This window comes from Centruroides vittatus, unplaced genomic scaffold (assembly GCF_030686945.1).
Source record: "Centruroides vittatus isolate TY-2023 unplaced genomic scaffold, ASM3068694v2 contig_620, whole genome shotgun sequence".
NCBI classification, from domain to species: domain Eukaryota; kingdom Metazoa; phylum Arthropoda; class Arachnida; order Scorpiones; family Buthidae; genus Centruroides; species Centruroides vittatus.
The window spans coordinates 396,060-414,275 of NW_027122381.1; the positions used below are offsets into that span (position 1 = coordinate 396,060).

Genomic DNA, 18,216 nt, shown 5'->3' on the forward strand with positions numbered 1-18,216 from the left:
CGTCACGCATGCTCCAAAATCACAGCCTGCAATAGGTGTCCCCCCTGTCGTGTATGCAAACTGGCAAATATCAATCAAAAAATTTTTGTATAATTTCTATAGAATTTATTTTAAATAAACAAAACACAGTAATATAAAATTACAAAATATTTTCCTTAGAATCTATCTTGTTGCAATAACTAATTTACCATTGAAAAAATAGAAAATGTAATCGCTGAGACATCGCTCTGCATTTTATGGGAGCGTTCGCATAATAAATACTGTAAGGATGAAAGAAAATCTGGTATATTAAACAATTATATCAAATATAATTAAGTACTCTTGGTACAAAATGTAAGAAAAAAGGATATTGTCTTAAGTTTGTTATGCGTGTACCCGTACAATGTTACCAACAGTAGAAGGTGCATGGCATTTATCACAGATAACTCTAGTTTTCTTTGATTTTTGTACTAGACATTCCCTGCATAGTAAGTGAAGACACGATAACGAGTAAAGAATGGCATCCGAATGACAGACGCAACATAACAGATCGTTCACTTTTTCCGAAAGTGGTTTCGTGTACGATTTACAACTGCTCAGAGTTGCTCTTAACGCTTCGTCCAAATTTGAAGAAAACTTTAAATCATCTTCGTTCGTAGGAGAGGATGATGATTTCTGGTGTTCCGAAATAGGATTATAATAATTAAATATATTCATTACACCAGAACTGTCATTATTAATGTTGAGTTTGTGTTTCTTTACACATGTATTTGATTCTGGGGACAGTCTCTTTGTTCCTTGCGTCGATTCCAATTTTCCATCCGAATTCACAAGAGACGATGTTCTTGCCTTAGAATTCTCTTGTTCTTTGGTTCCCACGGTTCTCGGTACTTCTGAATATAGCTTATTATTTTTTAACAAGAATTGGTCGATACGCACTTTCAAACTGGCACTCGGAACGGGCTTCTGGTAACTGTTAAAAGGTACGCCCGTAAATGGATCATTTGGAAATCTCCCCCAAGACGCTTCCGTTTTTACATATTTCTCCAAAGTCGACTGGTCAATGGTGTGCCCGGATGGTAAAACAATAGGTAACGTCATAATACTACAAGTAATGGGATCGATAAATTCTGCAGGAATGTCTAATTCGTCTTCATCTAAGTGATGATCTGAAATTAAAATTTTATAATTACTCTCAAATAAGTAACTAAAACAACTTTTTGGTAAATTTGTAATGGTATTGATTTAGGGGAAAAAACATTAGAAGCTTTAGTGTTTTGTAAGTTTAATTGTAATGGAGTCAAGAGAAATCCTTCAGATCGAGAGGGGGATTCACAAAAGGATCATTATTAACAACTTCCCACATCAGCAATATCATTAAAAGTAACAGTTTAATGATCTGATGTACAGACCCTCACAAAAGCTGTTGCAGAATGTCATGTTGCTAATGACAAAGTAACTAGTGTCTTGTAGCAAGAGAATGGAATCACCACCACTTCGGTCAGCCGTGGTCAATAAGAAATTAGGTTTTACTTCTCATGGTTATAAAACATACTGAGTGATGGTAATTATGGAATAAGGACAGCAATATGAAACGTATAAAATTTTAAAAATTTTATATACAGTAATACCTCGGTTTTCGTTGACTTCAGTTATCATCAGTTTCGGTTTTCGTCGATTTTTTTCTGCAAAAAATTTGTCTCGGTTTTAGTCGTTGCTCCAGATTTCGTCGGTGTGCCCTCGCTAATTTTGCGAAAACAAAGGGCAACCCACCCAAATTCCTGCTCAGTGTGGTGGTGTTTCTCGTTGTGTAAGCATTATTACCCCCGTGCCTCTAGCCAAACAATTTCATTGGTTTCCTTTCCTTTTTGCTCCATCATAGGACCAAAGAAAGTTTCCAGAACCAAGCAGCCCTTGAAGAAGGCTAAGAACATGATCGAGTTGAAGAAGGAAACCATTGAAAGATATGAGTGACATTAAGATCGGCCACTTTTATATTCATTTTATATTAATTTCTTATTGTTTTTAGTATTAAACACTATATTTATTCTATATAAAATGTGTTTTCGGTATGTATTTTGGAGTGTCTAGAACGAATAAATTGGATTTACATTGATTCATATGGAAATAATTTCGTCGGTTTCGGATTTCGCCAATTGTTTTCAGATGGATTATCGACAAAAACCGAGGTATCACCGTATTATTTTAACGAAATGTCAGATTCATAAAATATAGATACACCATTTAAAGCTCAATTCAAGTGCTGAATGAGAAATTTGGGACCTTAGAGCTGTAGAGCATACCTATAGGAGCAAAAAAGTCTAAGGAACTATACCTCTACAAGTGAACCTTCACAAGATAGTGCCCAAATCAGCCGTGCGAGATCACGAGTTGCGTCACTCCATTAAGCCTATTGCGTTTAACTATCTAGCCCATGCGACTATGCCGGCTTCAAGTAGCCCACTCAACTGTTTGTAGAGTACTTCATGTTATATAGTCTTAGGGGGTGTGGGGGTTTTCCCCCACCTGGGAACTGAGGTACTTGATATCGCTCGCACCAAAGTGTATGACTACATGCAAAGCATCAGTCAAGGCAAGCAATAGTGAGCCTTGACATTGCTTGACACATGTTAAAAACTGACCTTTGGAGGCAAATATCTCGCAAAAGGTCGCATGTACAGGTATGGTTCCTTTGACTTTCTGCTCATACAGGGGATCTACAATTTGCGGGTTAAAAATTTGGAGCTTGAATCTTCCCGCATTTAATTGGATTGTGTCATTATATGTTAAAAAAATTACAGAAATAACATAGTACAACTGACATTCATAATGATAACAAAAGTAATATACTTTAGTGAAATTTTACATAAATCATCACATGTATACACAATGTTCACAGAAGTATTGGGACACCTACTAATTGTGTGCTGTCAGATAAATGGGATATGCAAATGATCCAGGAAAACACAGGCAGTAAGCAAAAAGAGTATTTCCAGACATCTGGCACAGATACTGTCAGAATGGTGTGCATGCAGAGTCAGATCATCGTATAACTTGGCCTCTGTATTACTATAACGTGATTAGAATTTCCAATACAGAGCAGGAACAAAAGAATAGCTCTTGATATTTCAATCCTATTCACTGTCATTTTAACTCAACGATAGCATCCAAGAAGCATTCAAATACCTAGCACTTGTTCTCAGAACTTCAACTAGAACTTCCCCGTCAAATAGGTCTAGATCTTGCATTCAAATACTCTTTTCTTTAGTAATCACTTTGAATTATTGATTACTAGCGGGTGGACCCGGCATTGCTCGGGCAAAATTAACGATAGCGAAGATTAAGATTATTACGTTATAGTCAACCTTACCCGTTTTCACAGAATGCAAAAATTGGGTTTCCCTGTTTCCAGACTAACTAGAGAATTTTTAGATGGGTCTAAAAATATGTTCGATTTCCCGCAAAAACGAAAAAAACTGCATCTGCGTCTTGCACGTCGCTTTCTCTTAACAATTTTCCATTGTTACGTAACACTTCCATTGTTGATGGAAGTGTTAAGCCTTATTCCTGTCTCTCTCCCCCATGGGGAGGAATTTTGAAAAATCCCTTCTTAGTGTGCGTTCTCGTGACGTACGCTAACTGTGTACCAAATTTCAACTTTCAACTCCTAACCATTTGGGCTCTGCGCTGACTTTTATTTATATTATTATTAATATCAACTCGTCTCGATTATATATATATATAGATTTGGATTATACCTTGTAATAAATTTTTTTTACTATGTAAAAGTGCTTTTACTATAAAAACAAATGTAGCTGTATGTCATTTATCTGGTACAATTTAAAGATGAAAATTTTAAAAAATAATTTGGTACTGTGCGAATCCAGTTTACACAGGCTTTACCACATTTTTTACATAAAAAGTATATTATGAGTAAGCTCAAAAGTATAAATTTGCACCAAGAATTGGATCACTCTGTTATATACGTCTTGTAATAAGCTTAAGTAGTATTCAATTTATCTTTAACATATTCAAATATTCCAAGAGGGATATTCCAAATATATAATTCCAATTTTAGATAAATATGTAACCATTGTGATTATCACTCCTAGACAAGCTCAAATGTCAGTCTATCCACAGATCCCAAGTAAAATTTAACTGATTGTAATAACTGACTATAAATTGTGTCAAATTGAATTTACTAGAAAAATTTTTAAATACTCCAATTAGAATCTTATTGGCCAGACATCCTAAAAGTGTTGGTCTAGTGCTATAAAAATATGAGTTTGAAATAGATCTGAATAATCATAATTTGACATGGGTGATAAGAATTGAAGCATCACTTCATATCCTCATGTTAATTGATATAATTAAGTAACATGCCGACTCATAATAGACAAATCTTTAACAAAATGATGTAATCTTTTATTAAAAGATTAAGATGGGAGATGAAACTCTTATGGTGTGTACTTTTTGGATAATAATTAACATAATAGCAGTAATTTAAAATGGTAGAATTCGTTTCAGATGCCTTAAATCTCATAAATTATAGCACGTTTGATTTATTAATCAGCACATGATTATTACTATTTATAGAATGGTACATTTAAATGTACAGTAGAGTCCCGCTAATCCAAACGTGTTTAGGTCGGTGGAGAGGAAATTTTCTTCGACAAAAGGTTCACTTAGGGGTGTTTCCCTTTTTCTTTCCTGGGTGAACCACATGAATAAGGCCTCATCAAGCTTGTCAAACATTGAGGGCCTTGCTGTTTGTTGATTTTCAACTGATTTTTCTGAAGTAGAGGCACAAAACTGCAAGATTATTTTCCAGTTAATTACTGTGGCCTTGCCCACTCCAAACTCTACTGCCAATTTCGTTGCACTTTCACCCTTGTCCAGGGTGGGGCACTGATGTTATTGATGGTGTTGGATCTATATATACCAGACCTGTTTTACTGCTTTCTTCGGCATTATTTGATTATTTGGCTAATCCGAAAATCTGGTAATCCGAACGGGGCTCGGTCCCAATTAGTTCGAACTAGCAGGACTCTACGGTGTATAAAATTTTAAAAATACAGATAAAAATGATACAGAATTTATGTTGTTGTTTTATTACCATACTCTGTGTAATCACTTCCAGTGCGCTGTCTCTCTCACTCCATCCTAAATCCGATCACTCAGTAATGCGACCGCTCGCGTGACCTAGTTCCAATAGACCACAGCTTCTGTGTCAACCTACACACAGTGGTGTCAATCCTGATGAGGCACTAAAGAAGTGCCAACCCTCCGGTCACACATACAACCCATATAGCTACAAAATAGCTGCCTTTCGCACCTTAACTAAACATGCTTTTACCCACTGCGCATACTACAAGGACATGTTAAAAGATCTTAAACGTCTTCAGGGCATAGCTAAAAGGCATAGTTACGAAAAACATCTTATTCGTAAATTAGCAAATGCCTATTCCAACACGAGTACTCATATGCCCAATAACATTGTATCACTAAGTGGAAACGCTCACAACATGCACTGCATAGTTCTAGATTATAACAACAACATGGAAAGCTTATATAGAGAGATTGCCCATCACAGAAGGGATAGATTAGCTTATAGGCATGTTCCCACTATTTATAACATCCTTAGAAACAGAAAGGACAACACTGACATGCTTAGGGTCCCTGGCGTTTATAAGATTATGCCGAGAGACAATAGATCCCAGCGTGATCTTGAATACATCGGCGCTACCACACGATCTCTCAAAGTAAGACTGGCTGAACACAAATATGATATCAGTAAAGGAAAATACAACACCGCCCTAGCCAGGTATGCCAGAGACAACGATATTCAAGTCCACCTGGACAAAGCTTTCATCATAAGACGATCTAAACATGACGACCAAATAAGGACACTGGAAGCTCTTGAAATATTTAAATCCATAAAGAGCGGCTGTTGCACTAATTTCAAAGAGGAAGGACAAGTATCTTATGCATGGCAATCATTGTACCTAAGGGAGCAGTTAAATTAAAAATTATTTTGGAGAAATTTAAATTCGATTTAATCAATTTAAAATATTATTTTAAACTTTAAAGAGAATTAGTTGAAAAATTCTCATTTATACGTTTTTAAATAATTTTTTAAAACATCCAATTTAATGAATCCCGAGGAAGATCTCCTAAGTAGATCGAAAAGTAGTTAGAGGTTGCAATTGATTATCAAATTTGCAATTAATTATCCTGGAATTTCTTTAAAGGTTCAATTCGTTGCTATTTTATAAATAAAAGAAATATAAAAATATACTTGTTTTTAATTCGTAGTCTGAATAAAATGCTCAGAGTTTTAAAACAATACTACTCAGACACCTTATACCTCTGAGAAATTATTAATTTAATTATGCAAACGTTTTCCACCTGTTCCACAGGTCATCTTCAAGCAATTTCTTACTTCTGGAATGTTATCTCGTGCAGGTTCGAATATATATGAGCACGATATTTCAAAATTTTTAAAAAAACCGTTGGAACATTCCATGTAAAATTTAAAATATAAACAATAATAAAAACATTAATAAAATTGATTCAATAAACATATTGATCCGCTAAATAATAATTTAAGGGACGTAAACTAACATAATATATATCTATATTTTTATAGGGGATGAGGATATGCTATATGCTTGATTAAATGGGGTGTTTGTCAATCATGAATTTCCACGCAGTTGGCAAATGCACCTGCACGAGATAACATTCCAGAAGTAAGAAATTGCTTGAAGATGACCTGTGGAACAGGTGGAAAACGTTTGCATAATTAAATTAATAATTTCTCAGAGGTATAAGGTGTCTGAGTAGTATCGTAGTCTGAGTCGAATGATTAGTTACAGAGTAACACTGATTTAAGTTCAGTTATCTAAGGTTAAATTTACTAAAAAAGTGAGGGAGAAAAAATATATTTACCATTCTTGCCTAAATCCAAATCCAAATTCTTTAATTTGTCAAAACGGTCTTTACCACTTTTAAAAAGAGACGACGATGACGACGAAGGGAGGGAGTTCTGTTCTGCTTTCAGAACGGACATCACTACAGATTCCAGACAAGATCTGGCAGGTTGACCCCATACTTCTAATTTAGAGAGAAGGGGAGAACCGCTACGTGAAACTTTGATTAAACTTATTTGTAGAGAACCAATGCTGGACAAATTAGTATACTGCTTTGCGGTAAATCGTCGAGAAGCCACATCACTTGGTAACATATTCTTTGGTAACTTGGAAAAAAGTTTTCTCGGCACATACTTGTTATTTGCAAACAACACATTGCTTTCTATGATATTTGTACTTTTTCCTATTAGCTCGAATTTCTCATCTTTATCGTCATCTGAAATAAAGATTTAATTTAAAATAATTGAGAGATTGTGTTATGATAAAAATATTAGAATTATAAAATTTTTAGACATGAATTAGACAGTAGATCCCCACTTTATAAAACTACTTTCTTTACAACACCTCTACTCCTCTACTTTGACCAGTTTTCTATAGTGATTTCATAAAATGCCATACTTTTTGCAGTATTACATATGGTACTTAAAATTGTACTGTTGACCTTCAATTTTACAGACCCATATATAATGGTTTTCAGAAACAATTGGCTAAATCTGCCTGTTTAGAGACATCTGTGAGAGTTTACAGTATCTGAGAATACTACAACTGTGTGCTAGGCAGTCATTATTTGCATCTGTGCTAAATGTGGCATTTGTTTCCTTTTATATTTACCACAATATTGGTTTGTTTGGAAAGTTCATAGTAATTTTTAAGAGAAATAAAAGAAACTGTTTAGAACTAAAAATATACTTTTATTCCATTATGTATGCACCATTGGTTTTAATGACCTGTTGTCATTTAAGGGGAGCTTCATAACCTCTTCGTAGAACTTTCCAGTTTTTCCTGCGAAAAACTGATCCACGTGGTTTTTACAAGCTTCCAAAGTATCAAAGTTTTTATTATAAAGGAAATTTTGCAGAGAACGGAACAAATGGTAGTTCGACGGGGCAAGGTCGGGTGAGTATGGGGGTGGGATAAAACATCCCAGTCTAGGGCATCCCATAAACATCCCAGACTATGCTAAAACATTCCAATAATTTTTGGCATGTTCATAAAGATGTGTGCTGTCTAGCATTATCTTGGTGAAACACAATGCCTTTTCTATTGGCTAGTTTCGAACGTTTTTCTTTAATTTACATGTTCAGTTTATCAGAATCAATTGTTTGATCCTGTGGAAGCAGCTCATAATAAAGGATTTCTTTCCGATCCCACCAGACAGTGTGCATGACCTTCTTTGGATTAAGACTGGCCTTTGGAGTTTTTAATGGTGGTTCATTTTTCTTATCTCCATGATCGTTTTTGGCTGATGTTACAAACGATCCACTTTTCATCACCCGTCACTAAATGCTTCAGAAAAGGATCATTTTCATTTCTTCTTTCAAGAGAATCACAAATGGAGATGCGATCCAGTAAGTTCTTTTCCATTAAATTGTAAGGTATCCAAATGTCGTAATGATTCACATAATCAAGCTTCTTTAGATGTTGAAATACAGTACTGTTTGATGACTTCACTATGTCTGCAATCTCTAGAGTTGTGTAATAAGGGTTTTCATCCAATAATACTTTGATCTGGTCTTCTTCAATAATGGGAGGTCTCCCTGAGCAAGAAGCATCTTTAAGGCTGAAATTACCCGCTTTAAATTTTGCAAACCACTTTTGAACAGTTGATTCTGCTACAGCACTCCCACCTTAAATATCACATATTTTTTTTGCTGTTTGTACAGCATTTTTGCCTTTACGGTAAAGGAAGGAAACAAGTGTCGATAATGCACGTTGTTTGCATCCATTATTGCAGTGAGACAAATAAAACAATATTTGAATAATCTTAATGGTATTTTTGGTAACAGATGCGTCTCAAGGTCAATTATTGTAATATTCACTGGTTTGTACAATTCTAATCATTTTTGCGTCAATCAGTACCTCAACAGTCAGCTATCAAAAATCACTATGAATTTTCCGAACAGCCCAATATGACCCATTTATGTCCATTGTCATATATCATATACCTACAGTTAGAAAACTGTGGCTTGCTAGCCACATATGATTCACCTGGTGAACCCATGGCACATAAGGAGAAATCACGTTGCACATAATGTATCGTATGATTTAGATTTATCATCTGTCTTTTTCAATCATCCTTTCAGTTTATCACCCAATTCTCCTTTTTTCAAACAGCTTTTTTACATTTATTCTAATTAAAGCATATTTGTTTGTTTAATTTATTTAAATATTGTTATTCAAGGTCTTAAACTTTGATGCACATAAACATCTTTAATGCTAAGTATGCTTACTGTATGGCACATGGACCCAAAAAGGTTCACCACCCCTGACCTAGACTCTTATTGCAGCTTGGTATATGGGACCCCCTATCTTATTTCTTAGGAGTAGGGATCTGACATTTGTGCTATTCCTCTGTATATATACAATATGTAGGTTATGTATAAAATACCATTCCAATATCAGATACAGTTCTTGTGTACTTCTGATACACGGTATACGGCTCCCTCAAATTAAAAGAAAATGAAAGTTATAGATTGTAGAGAACAGAGCGGCTTGATGTAATTAAAACGGGCACAATTTGAACTGTATGAATACTATGTAAATTCTTTCCTTGGCAAGTGAAATTCAAGAGAAAAGTTGCAAGTCTGAAGACCAAATGTGCAAAACTAATGCTTAATGTAACATTACAAATGCTTTGATAATCCTAAATTGATTGACTAAATAAACTTCAGAAGTAGGGAGAAAACATAAGAGAGAAATAATATGTGATAATGAAAAAACAAAGACTAAACATCCTTCAATTATTTAGTGCTATTTTAACACACGTACTATTCAGAATAACAGCATATTAAACAGTTTTCCGGTAACACGGTTGCAATACCTGGTAAAGCAACTTTACTACCACTGGATAAGCAAGCAACAATATAGTCCATTTCATTTGAAACAGACTATGAAACTGGCTTGCTTATCCAGCTGTATTAAAGTCACTTTGCCAGGTAAGTGCCCAATATGAATAAAAAACAAATGCAAGTGTAGGTTACATCATTTTGAATTAGACTTTTTGATGAAAAATATAAATGTTAAAATCCACATAGTAGATTATTAAACAGCATTTGGCATATTTTAGAAGATTAAGAATATAGATTTGATAAGTTATTGCATGAATGGGTTAATGAGATGAGTTAAAAGATGTTGGCTATTGAAAAAACTAACTTTGCTTTAAGCATAAAAATAATATCTAATTTAAATCTCATTTAATTAGTTCTATATATATATATATAAAAATACTTACAATTTGCCGGCCAATATTTAGACCAAATTTCCAAACTGGTTGTCTGATATTCTCCTAATTTTACACCAAGTAATACATGACTTATTTCAATAGGTATGGGAAATTTAATAATAATATTAACCGGAGGTTTGATAAAGTATTCAGCACAAAATCCATTCTTTCTCACGGCCTGATTGATGGCTATTAAATTAGTGACGTCATATCCGTCGCGGCATACGTGGCTGCTCGATATCGCTGGAAAATGATGTTCTTGACAAAAATTAACAGCCATCTTCGAGATGTTTTATAGCTTTCTGTTGTAGCTCTGCATTTATCTGTAAAACAAATGTTTGTAAACATCAATACTGAAAATTTCTTAAATATCTAGAATAAATGAAATTTTCTATAAAACAAAAAATATATATATATATATATATTTTTTTGCCATCTTCAGGGAAATCCAAAGAATCCTATTTGATTAAAACATTAGTTTTTGTAAATTTCCCATAAAGATCGAATGTATGATAATCTGTTTAATAAAGTATCTCCTCAAAGAAAATAAATGTAACAAATAACGAGCAATTATTTATTGTGACATGGTCACAATGCCAGGCTGAAATTTTTTACCATATTTTTAATTTATTTAATTTAAAATGTGAGAAACTGTGGGCCAGGGGTGAATCCCTACTGACCACTTACTCGGCAACAGTCTGCAAAGACCGCCCACGTTGTTGTTTCGAATGGCTTTTTATCGCGTAGCAAGGGAGGTGAGCAAGTCAACAGATGGTTGGGAGTGACAGGAGACAGGTTAAATAAAATAACTAAGCATTTATTAATGTCTAAAATTGACATACAGAAGGTCTACAAGGCTAACTCGGTTAAATGCGATTAATTACTAAGATATATATACAGAGAGCTACTCTAGGCTAAGCCTATTCCCATAGCTGAAGTGTGTTCACAATTGGTTAACAAAATACCTCTATGAAGAAACGAATGGTATGTGTCAATCAGTTTGTTGGAATCATCATCCTAGACGATATGGCGAGCTGTATGGAAGTTTGAAACTGGGATCTGTCTTCTACTGGAGTCTTCTCCTTTAGTCGAGCTGGGAGACGAATGTATCACATCGACGAGTATAACTTCCTTTGGATCGCCCCGAGCTTCCCGGGGCTCAAGCTTTTATTCGATTGTCGTGGGAAAGCGATCACGTGATCGTTCATGTTGACGATGACAATGCATTTTCTGACACCTATGTGTCAACTTTTCCATCAGATTGCTGACAATCGGGGTGACCTCTGATCCGAAACTATTCGGTAGTTTTTCTATTGGCAGATGTTTACAATCTTTCGAAAAATTTTGTGTTACAATTTTTTCACATATTTGTGGATTTCACAAAAATATATGCTCTCCACCTCAAATTAGTATTGTAGTGTCTTGCCCCTGTACATCATACTTTTCCATTGGCAATGGAGTCATGCCAGTCATCTAACTCTTTCAGGGGAAAATTTTTGAATTGAAATAATTTGACTTCCGGTTTGCATCAGAAGTTCATATATAGTTAATCGGGGCTTTTGGCCCATAAGATTAAAGAATAACAGATGGATGACAGTGGGAATTTATAGGTCTACAATTTTTGCAAATTGCAGCCTAATAATACAAGGCTATCCTACAATATTTTTGTTGAATTAACTTCATTCACGTCTGGAACAGATTTTCGTATCAAACAAAAAGACTGCAGCTTTTAAACAGGAGAACTATTGAATAGCACATTACAATAAAGCAAAACATATGTACAGTACCTAGAGGTCTTTCAAGAGTGTGACTTTATTTTTGATCCATTTGCCTCAAAATCTGATCAATTAACTGGTTAACAGTAGTTGTCTGGCTGGATAACACAGATAAAAATATCAATGCTTGGGAGAAATGATATGAGAGGTTTCTAAACACAATAAGTTTGAATCTAGAATATATCCTCAAGAAGTTAATGGTTTCCTCAGAAAACAGAAAGAATTTAATCAGAATAATCATCTCCAAATGAAATTCAAATGTCAAATCTGATAGCTTAACAAAAATTTGCCTAACTGAAATATGCCTTCATCTCATAAAAGCAGAAATCCATAAGAAAATAATAATTTGTGTAATATGGTACCTATGAATATTACATTGACTTGGTACAGTGATAAAGACAAAATTGACATTTCTCATTAGTAGAGCATATCTAACAGACCATATCAATGATGATTACGCAATCAAACTTGTAAATAATTATAGTCATTATCATGTTTAAAAAATTTCTAAAATAAATAATTTAATTGGACTGCAATTTCCAAATTGCAGACCTATAAATTCCCACTGTTGTCTATCCATTATTCATTAATCTTAGGGGTCGAAGGCCAGGATTAACTATATACAAACTTCCAGCATGGACCATAAGTCACATGATTCTTTAAAATTTATAAATAAATAAAAATTGCATCCTGACATTGTCAGCACATCACAATAAATACTTCTTTTTAGCACATCATTAACCAATGTTGCATAATATAGTAATCTTTATAAGCATTAGAGTCTGTCACAAAAAGAAGATTAATTAAGGATTATTTTCTGAAAATCAGCACCTATAACTCTTCATTTGGCATGAGTTTGGGTACAAATGTAGTTCTGAACAAGGGGTTTGGGAGTCTGAAGTTTGGGTTTTTGGAAGGTCCAATCCTCCCAAACTTTAGACCTCCAGACAACCAAAAACACCATACATTTACACTTCCAAACCAGACAGTCGGGACCTTATCAGAGCCATAGACCACACTCACAAAAGCAAAAACGTCAACGGAACCACACCACCAAATTCTACCCTCAGCGAGAACCATCTCCCCAAATCGGCCCACTTCCAGGCCGCATGTGATCGGCAGTCACATCGTGCCAGAAAAGACCATCGCATTTAACTATTTAGCCCAGGCGATTACATCTGCTTCAAGTAGTCCACTCAACCGTTTGCAAAGTACTCTGTATTATACAGTCGTCGGGTGGTTGCGGGGAATCCTCTCCACCGAAACACACGACTACACACAGAGCATCGGTCACGAACCGCAGTATACTGGTTGGCAGTAAAAACCAACCTTCAGAGGCAAATAACCAGCAAAGGGTCACACGTACCAGTACGGTTCCATCAGCAAATGTTTCGAGAGGTGGAAAATCCCTCACTCAGAGTTCACACCTTACCCTTTTAGGGGAGTTGGGGTTCATGATGAATGTTTTTGGATCTAAAATTTTGAGGTTTTGACCCCAGACACGTGGCTACAGCTCTGATACGGTCCCACGTAATCAGAGCCGCAATTTTCCGGCGTTACTTTTAAGTACGTAATAAGTGACCTAGAAGTAACTTGGTCCTACGAAAAATAAAAATTGGCGAATTACGGGTTGTTTGAGTAATTATCTTCAGTAAAATATAAACAAAAGAAGGAAGTTAAATATGAATTTGCATCGGAAATTTACGTTTGAAAAATCTTAAATTACGTAACTATCGACTTACGTCGTCTCGGATAATCGTCGTAAGTCGTTCTTGAGCGGTGGTCGAGATTATGGCTATTATGCCTTACTCTCTAACTACGAGTTGGCCGATTAGTTCAGATCAACGTGCATACTTGGGATAATATCGTAATGGCGCTTATAACCCCTAATTACTATGTGCTAACTTGGTAAAAGCGCCGTTGGCTGAATATGCCCCACTAAAACGCGTAGTAGCCGCCATTACGACGGTATAAATAACGTGACGCAAAGTGTTGCCAGATGAGATAAAATTTTACGTTGATTTGACGTCATCTCTTCTATTTAACAAGGAACAATATTAATTTAAAAAAATGATGCCAAATTGGCGTAAAAGTGGGCAATATCTCAATGTTTAAATATTAGAATCGTAACCTATGCGACATATTCGAGACCTGGTAACAGACCGAAGTCTTCGGACTGGCCGGGCATCTAATGCAGGGGTGGCGAACCTATGACACGCGGGTCAGACACTGACCCACGCAGGCTTTTTAAATGACCCACGCGTTGATTTTTATAAACTTATTTTTTATATCATAAAAGAGAGAACAGACAATCAAAAATATTTTTAAAATAAAGTATGAGCTTACATTAGCGTCCGCTACTCATTTTTAGTAGTTTTTTATATGGCAAGCAGCCTATCGTCTGACCACAGGTGGGTCCAATTGACAAAGTCGGCGCTTCCTTTGTTTTTCCTCTGTTTACAAGTCAACACCTTACAAGTGGTATATTACCTGACCGCAGTGGGTCCAATTGACAAGGTCGCGCTTCTTTTGTTCCCTCTCTGCGAAAAGGCCAATACTTTACATAGTAGATATTTCCAAGTGGACATTGGCCAGCTGATTTTCTATTGTGTCACAGCACTTGTGCATTCATGACAGTTAGTCATAAACTTGACGCTCATACATATTCGTTGCATTGTAGAACGGGGAGATGTACCAGCTCGGGGATATACCAGTGTTGAACTAAACGGCAGCCTTGTCATACGCGTCTAAAAGTGTTTAATAATTCAAAATTATTATTTTTTTATTATTAAAGTTTCTCATCTACATATGTATGTATATCAGGAATGTTAATAAGAAATTTTTTCTCAAATTATTGTACACTAAATATAAATATTTTTAGTTGTAGCCCTGTACTATGTCGGTGGTTAAAAAAATAAAAACAAATGATACAAGTTCCAGACCATATCAAACAGAATGGTTTGATAAATATGGTGTGATTGAAAAGAATAAAACAACTTTGTGTCTAATTTGTAACGAAAAAGTTACATCGCGTACATACAATGTAAAAAGACATTTTAAAAAGTTGCATTCTAGTCTCAGCCTTTCAACAGATGAAGAAAGAAGAATATATTTTTACAAAAGAAAAAAAGAGAATCATTCACAAACCAGTGTTTTAGAAACTTTTTTGATTCCAAAAAATAACATTACAGCTGCTAGTTTTCAAGTTGCCCATTGCATTTCTCGCCAGGGGAAACCTGTTTCAGAAGGAGAGTTTGTAAAACAAGCGTTTTTAGAATGTAGTGCTACTTTGCAGATTTTAAAGAAAAGGACTTGATTATAAAGCGTATAAATGAGTTACCAATAAGTCGCAATACAATTAAAGATCGAGTAATAGAATTAGAAAGAAATATTTTTTCGCAAATACATAATGACTTAAATTATGCACAAATGTATTCAATTGCTTTAGATGAGAGTAATGATGTAAATGGTTATCCACAATTAGCAGTGTTTGCTCGATATAAATCAGGCAATATAATGCAAGAAGAGCTAATGAAACTAATAACGTTGAAAGGGAAGTGTACTGGTCTTGATATTTTTAAAGAATTTGATATTGCATTTAAAGAAATGGATATTGACCAGGGCCGGCCTTCTCGATAAAGGGGCCCGGGTGCAAGAAACTATTTGGGCCCAAATGTTTTTCTAAAATAAAAAAATTTACAAACACGAACATATATTAATGCATGTTTATTTAAAGCGTGATTTTGTTCTTGCTAATACATTAATTACTTCAGAAAAATTACTAAAAATACTGCATTCTTGATAATGTTGGGGCCCCCTCAATCGCGGGGCCCCGGTGCGTAGCATCCGCCGCACCCCCCGATGGCCGGCCCTGATATTGACCTACAGAAAATTGTTTCTATAACAACAGACAGTGCACCCAATATGGTGGGGAAAAACATTGGTTTTATTCAGTATCTTAAACAAAATATTACACATTCTCTGATTGAATTTCATTGTATAATACACCAGCAAGTTCTATGTGCGAAGCAAGGTTTAAAAACATTTTCCAATGTAATGCCAGTTGTAACCTAATATTAAGAAACTATCTGAAAATAAACAACAGATTTCTCATTAAATATACTTCAACTTTATTATACATACACATACCTATAACCATATCTATTAATAAATAATATTTCATAATGCATATGTGATTTTCTTTATTCCTTGTTCATTCAAATACTTGGTGCAGGGGCGACTTCCGACTGGGCATAGTGTCACCTGGTGCAGTAATTCATAGTATCACCCCATTGACATCAATTTTTTGACGTCGACCTTTATTTTTTGCTCTTCACTTGCAAAAGTAAAAGTTGTAAAACAAAAAGGAAACTTTTTAGAGGATTTTAAAAGTGAAAACAAAAAAAATTAGTTTTTAACCATCCTCTCTCCTTTCCATGTGACGTCACTAATTTAGTGACCCACGAGCTAGTACTAAAAAAAAAATAATAAACAAAATTTGACCCACTTCTCAAAAAGGTTCGTCATCCCTGATCTAGTGTCTTGTCTTAGCCAATCATTATTATAAATACAGCTGTTATAACACTGCCATTTTTGGTCTTCCAGATCATTGGATTACTATGACAATGCCCTATAAATTTTAATACCGAAAATAAAAAAATATTTGACAATTATAATATTAAAGGTTTTGTAATATTCCTTTAATATTAATTATATTAATATTTATATATCCCATATTAATATTTATTATAAATAAGTACACTGCTGGCCATGCAAAATGCAACACTATGCAATATCTACAGTTCATCATGGTATTGCATTTTATTTGGCTAATGTATTTTAAATTACCAATTTAGTAAAGCATCCAAGAGTGAAAATAAAATCTTTCTAGAATGAAGTAGAGTTTTTTTGGGGGGCCTGTAAATTCCTACTGTCTGTTTTTCCTTAATATCCAGAATTGAGTGAGACTGATGAAATTGGCGACCAGATATGGAAAGCTTAGGGGCAGGAGGAACCGCTTAATTGTATAAGAACTTCTAGTTGCACCGAAAGCTACGTTATTTCAATTCAAAAATTTTCTCCTGAACGTAGTTAGATATATGACAGGCATGATTTCATTGTTAACAGGAAAAGTATGTTGTACAAGAATACTACTGTGAGCCCGCGGATTTTAAAAGGGGATTTTAAAATTTATGTTAATCGTTTTTCCAAAATATAAATGTTCCCGACAGAAAAAACGGAGAATCAGATCGTAGGTCATCGATTGTAATAACAAGTCAGTGGGAAAGTTGACACTTAGCTGTCAAAAATGCTTTGTCATCGTCAACATTTGACGATCACGTGACCCCTTTCCCACGACAATAGTTTAAAAGCGAGAGCTACCGGAAGCTCTGGGCGATCTTCATAGAAAGTTATAATTGGTGATAGTGCCTCCTCGACTCCCGGACCTCTATACAGCGGACCCGATCCAGCTAAAGGGAGAAGACACCGATTGGAAGATACCGAGGACTCCTACCGCTTCCATGCACACACGATCGTCGCATACTGCCCTCCATATTCGGCCTTAGAGGTATTTCGGGGTTGAACTTCGTAAACTCTCTCTGATACCCAGATTAGACACGCGACATAGTTCCTAGATTCGTCGCCATTTTGTGTAAGTAGTATAGCATAACCGCATTTAACCTTAGGATTTATATAGCCTCCTGTACTCATGATTTAATTATTCAATAAATACTTAGTTATTTTGTTGCACCTATTGACTTGCTCACCTCCCTCACCACGCGATAAAAAGCCATCCGAAACGACAACGTGGGCGGTCTTCGCAGACTGTTGTCGAGTAAGTGCCGAGTAAGGTTGTTTCTACTCACCCCGTTTTCTAATCGGTCGTCACTCGTTACTAAATGTAAGGTTACTCATTTTCCGCTCTTTTGCTTGTCCCGGGTTTCCGGGAAAAAAGTGAACTGTTTCCCGGAATTTAAACTTAATAGTCATTTGTTTTCTAACTAATTCGTTTTAATACCAGGTGTACACGGAAATCAGTCCCCACTGTACTGAGCTAGTGATTGGTTCGTTAAGCTTTTGTTTAAGTAAA

At 35.2% G+C, this 18,216-nt stretch overlaps 1 protein-coding gene across 1 annotated transcript; it reads right to left on the bottom strand.

Annotated features, from left to right (window-relative positions):
- Positions 1 to 82: 82 nt before the first annotated feature.
- LOC136979405 (RING finger protein 37) lies at positions 83 to 14,119 on the bottom strand. The gene is made up of 4 exons (XM_067275353.1): positions 13,868 to 14,119; positions 10,360 to 10,673; positions 6,928 to 7,344; positions 83 to 1,148 (listed from the first exon to the last, which is right to left on the bottom strand). The coding sequence occupies exons 2-4, from the start codon at positions 10,628 to 10,630 to the stop codon at positions 364 to 366; spliced, it is 1,473 nt and encodes a 490-aa protein (XP_067131454.1). The 5' UTR covers positions 10,631 to 10,673; positions 13,868 to 14,119; the 3' UTR covers positions 83 to 363.
- Between the last annotated feature and the right edge of the window lie 4,097 nt (positions 14,120 to 18,216).

Bases quoted from the DNA above. Each gene is read 5' to 3' on its own strand.
- LOC136979405 (XM_067275353.1), bottom strand. From the start codon at position 10,630: ATGGCTGTTAATTTTTGTCAAGAACATCATTTTCCAGCGATATCGAGC. The intron at 7,345-10,359 runs GTAAGTATTTTT...TCTTTATTTCAG, and splicing joins TAAATATTGGCCGGCAAATT to ATGACGATAAAGATGAGAAA. The intron at 1,149-6,927 runs GTAAATATATTT...TTTTAATTTCAG, and splicing joins TTTGGATTTAGGCAAGAATG to ATCATCACTTAGATGAAGAC.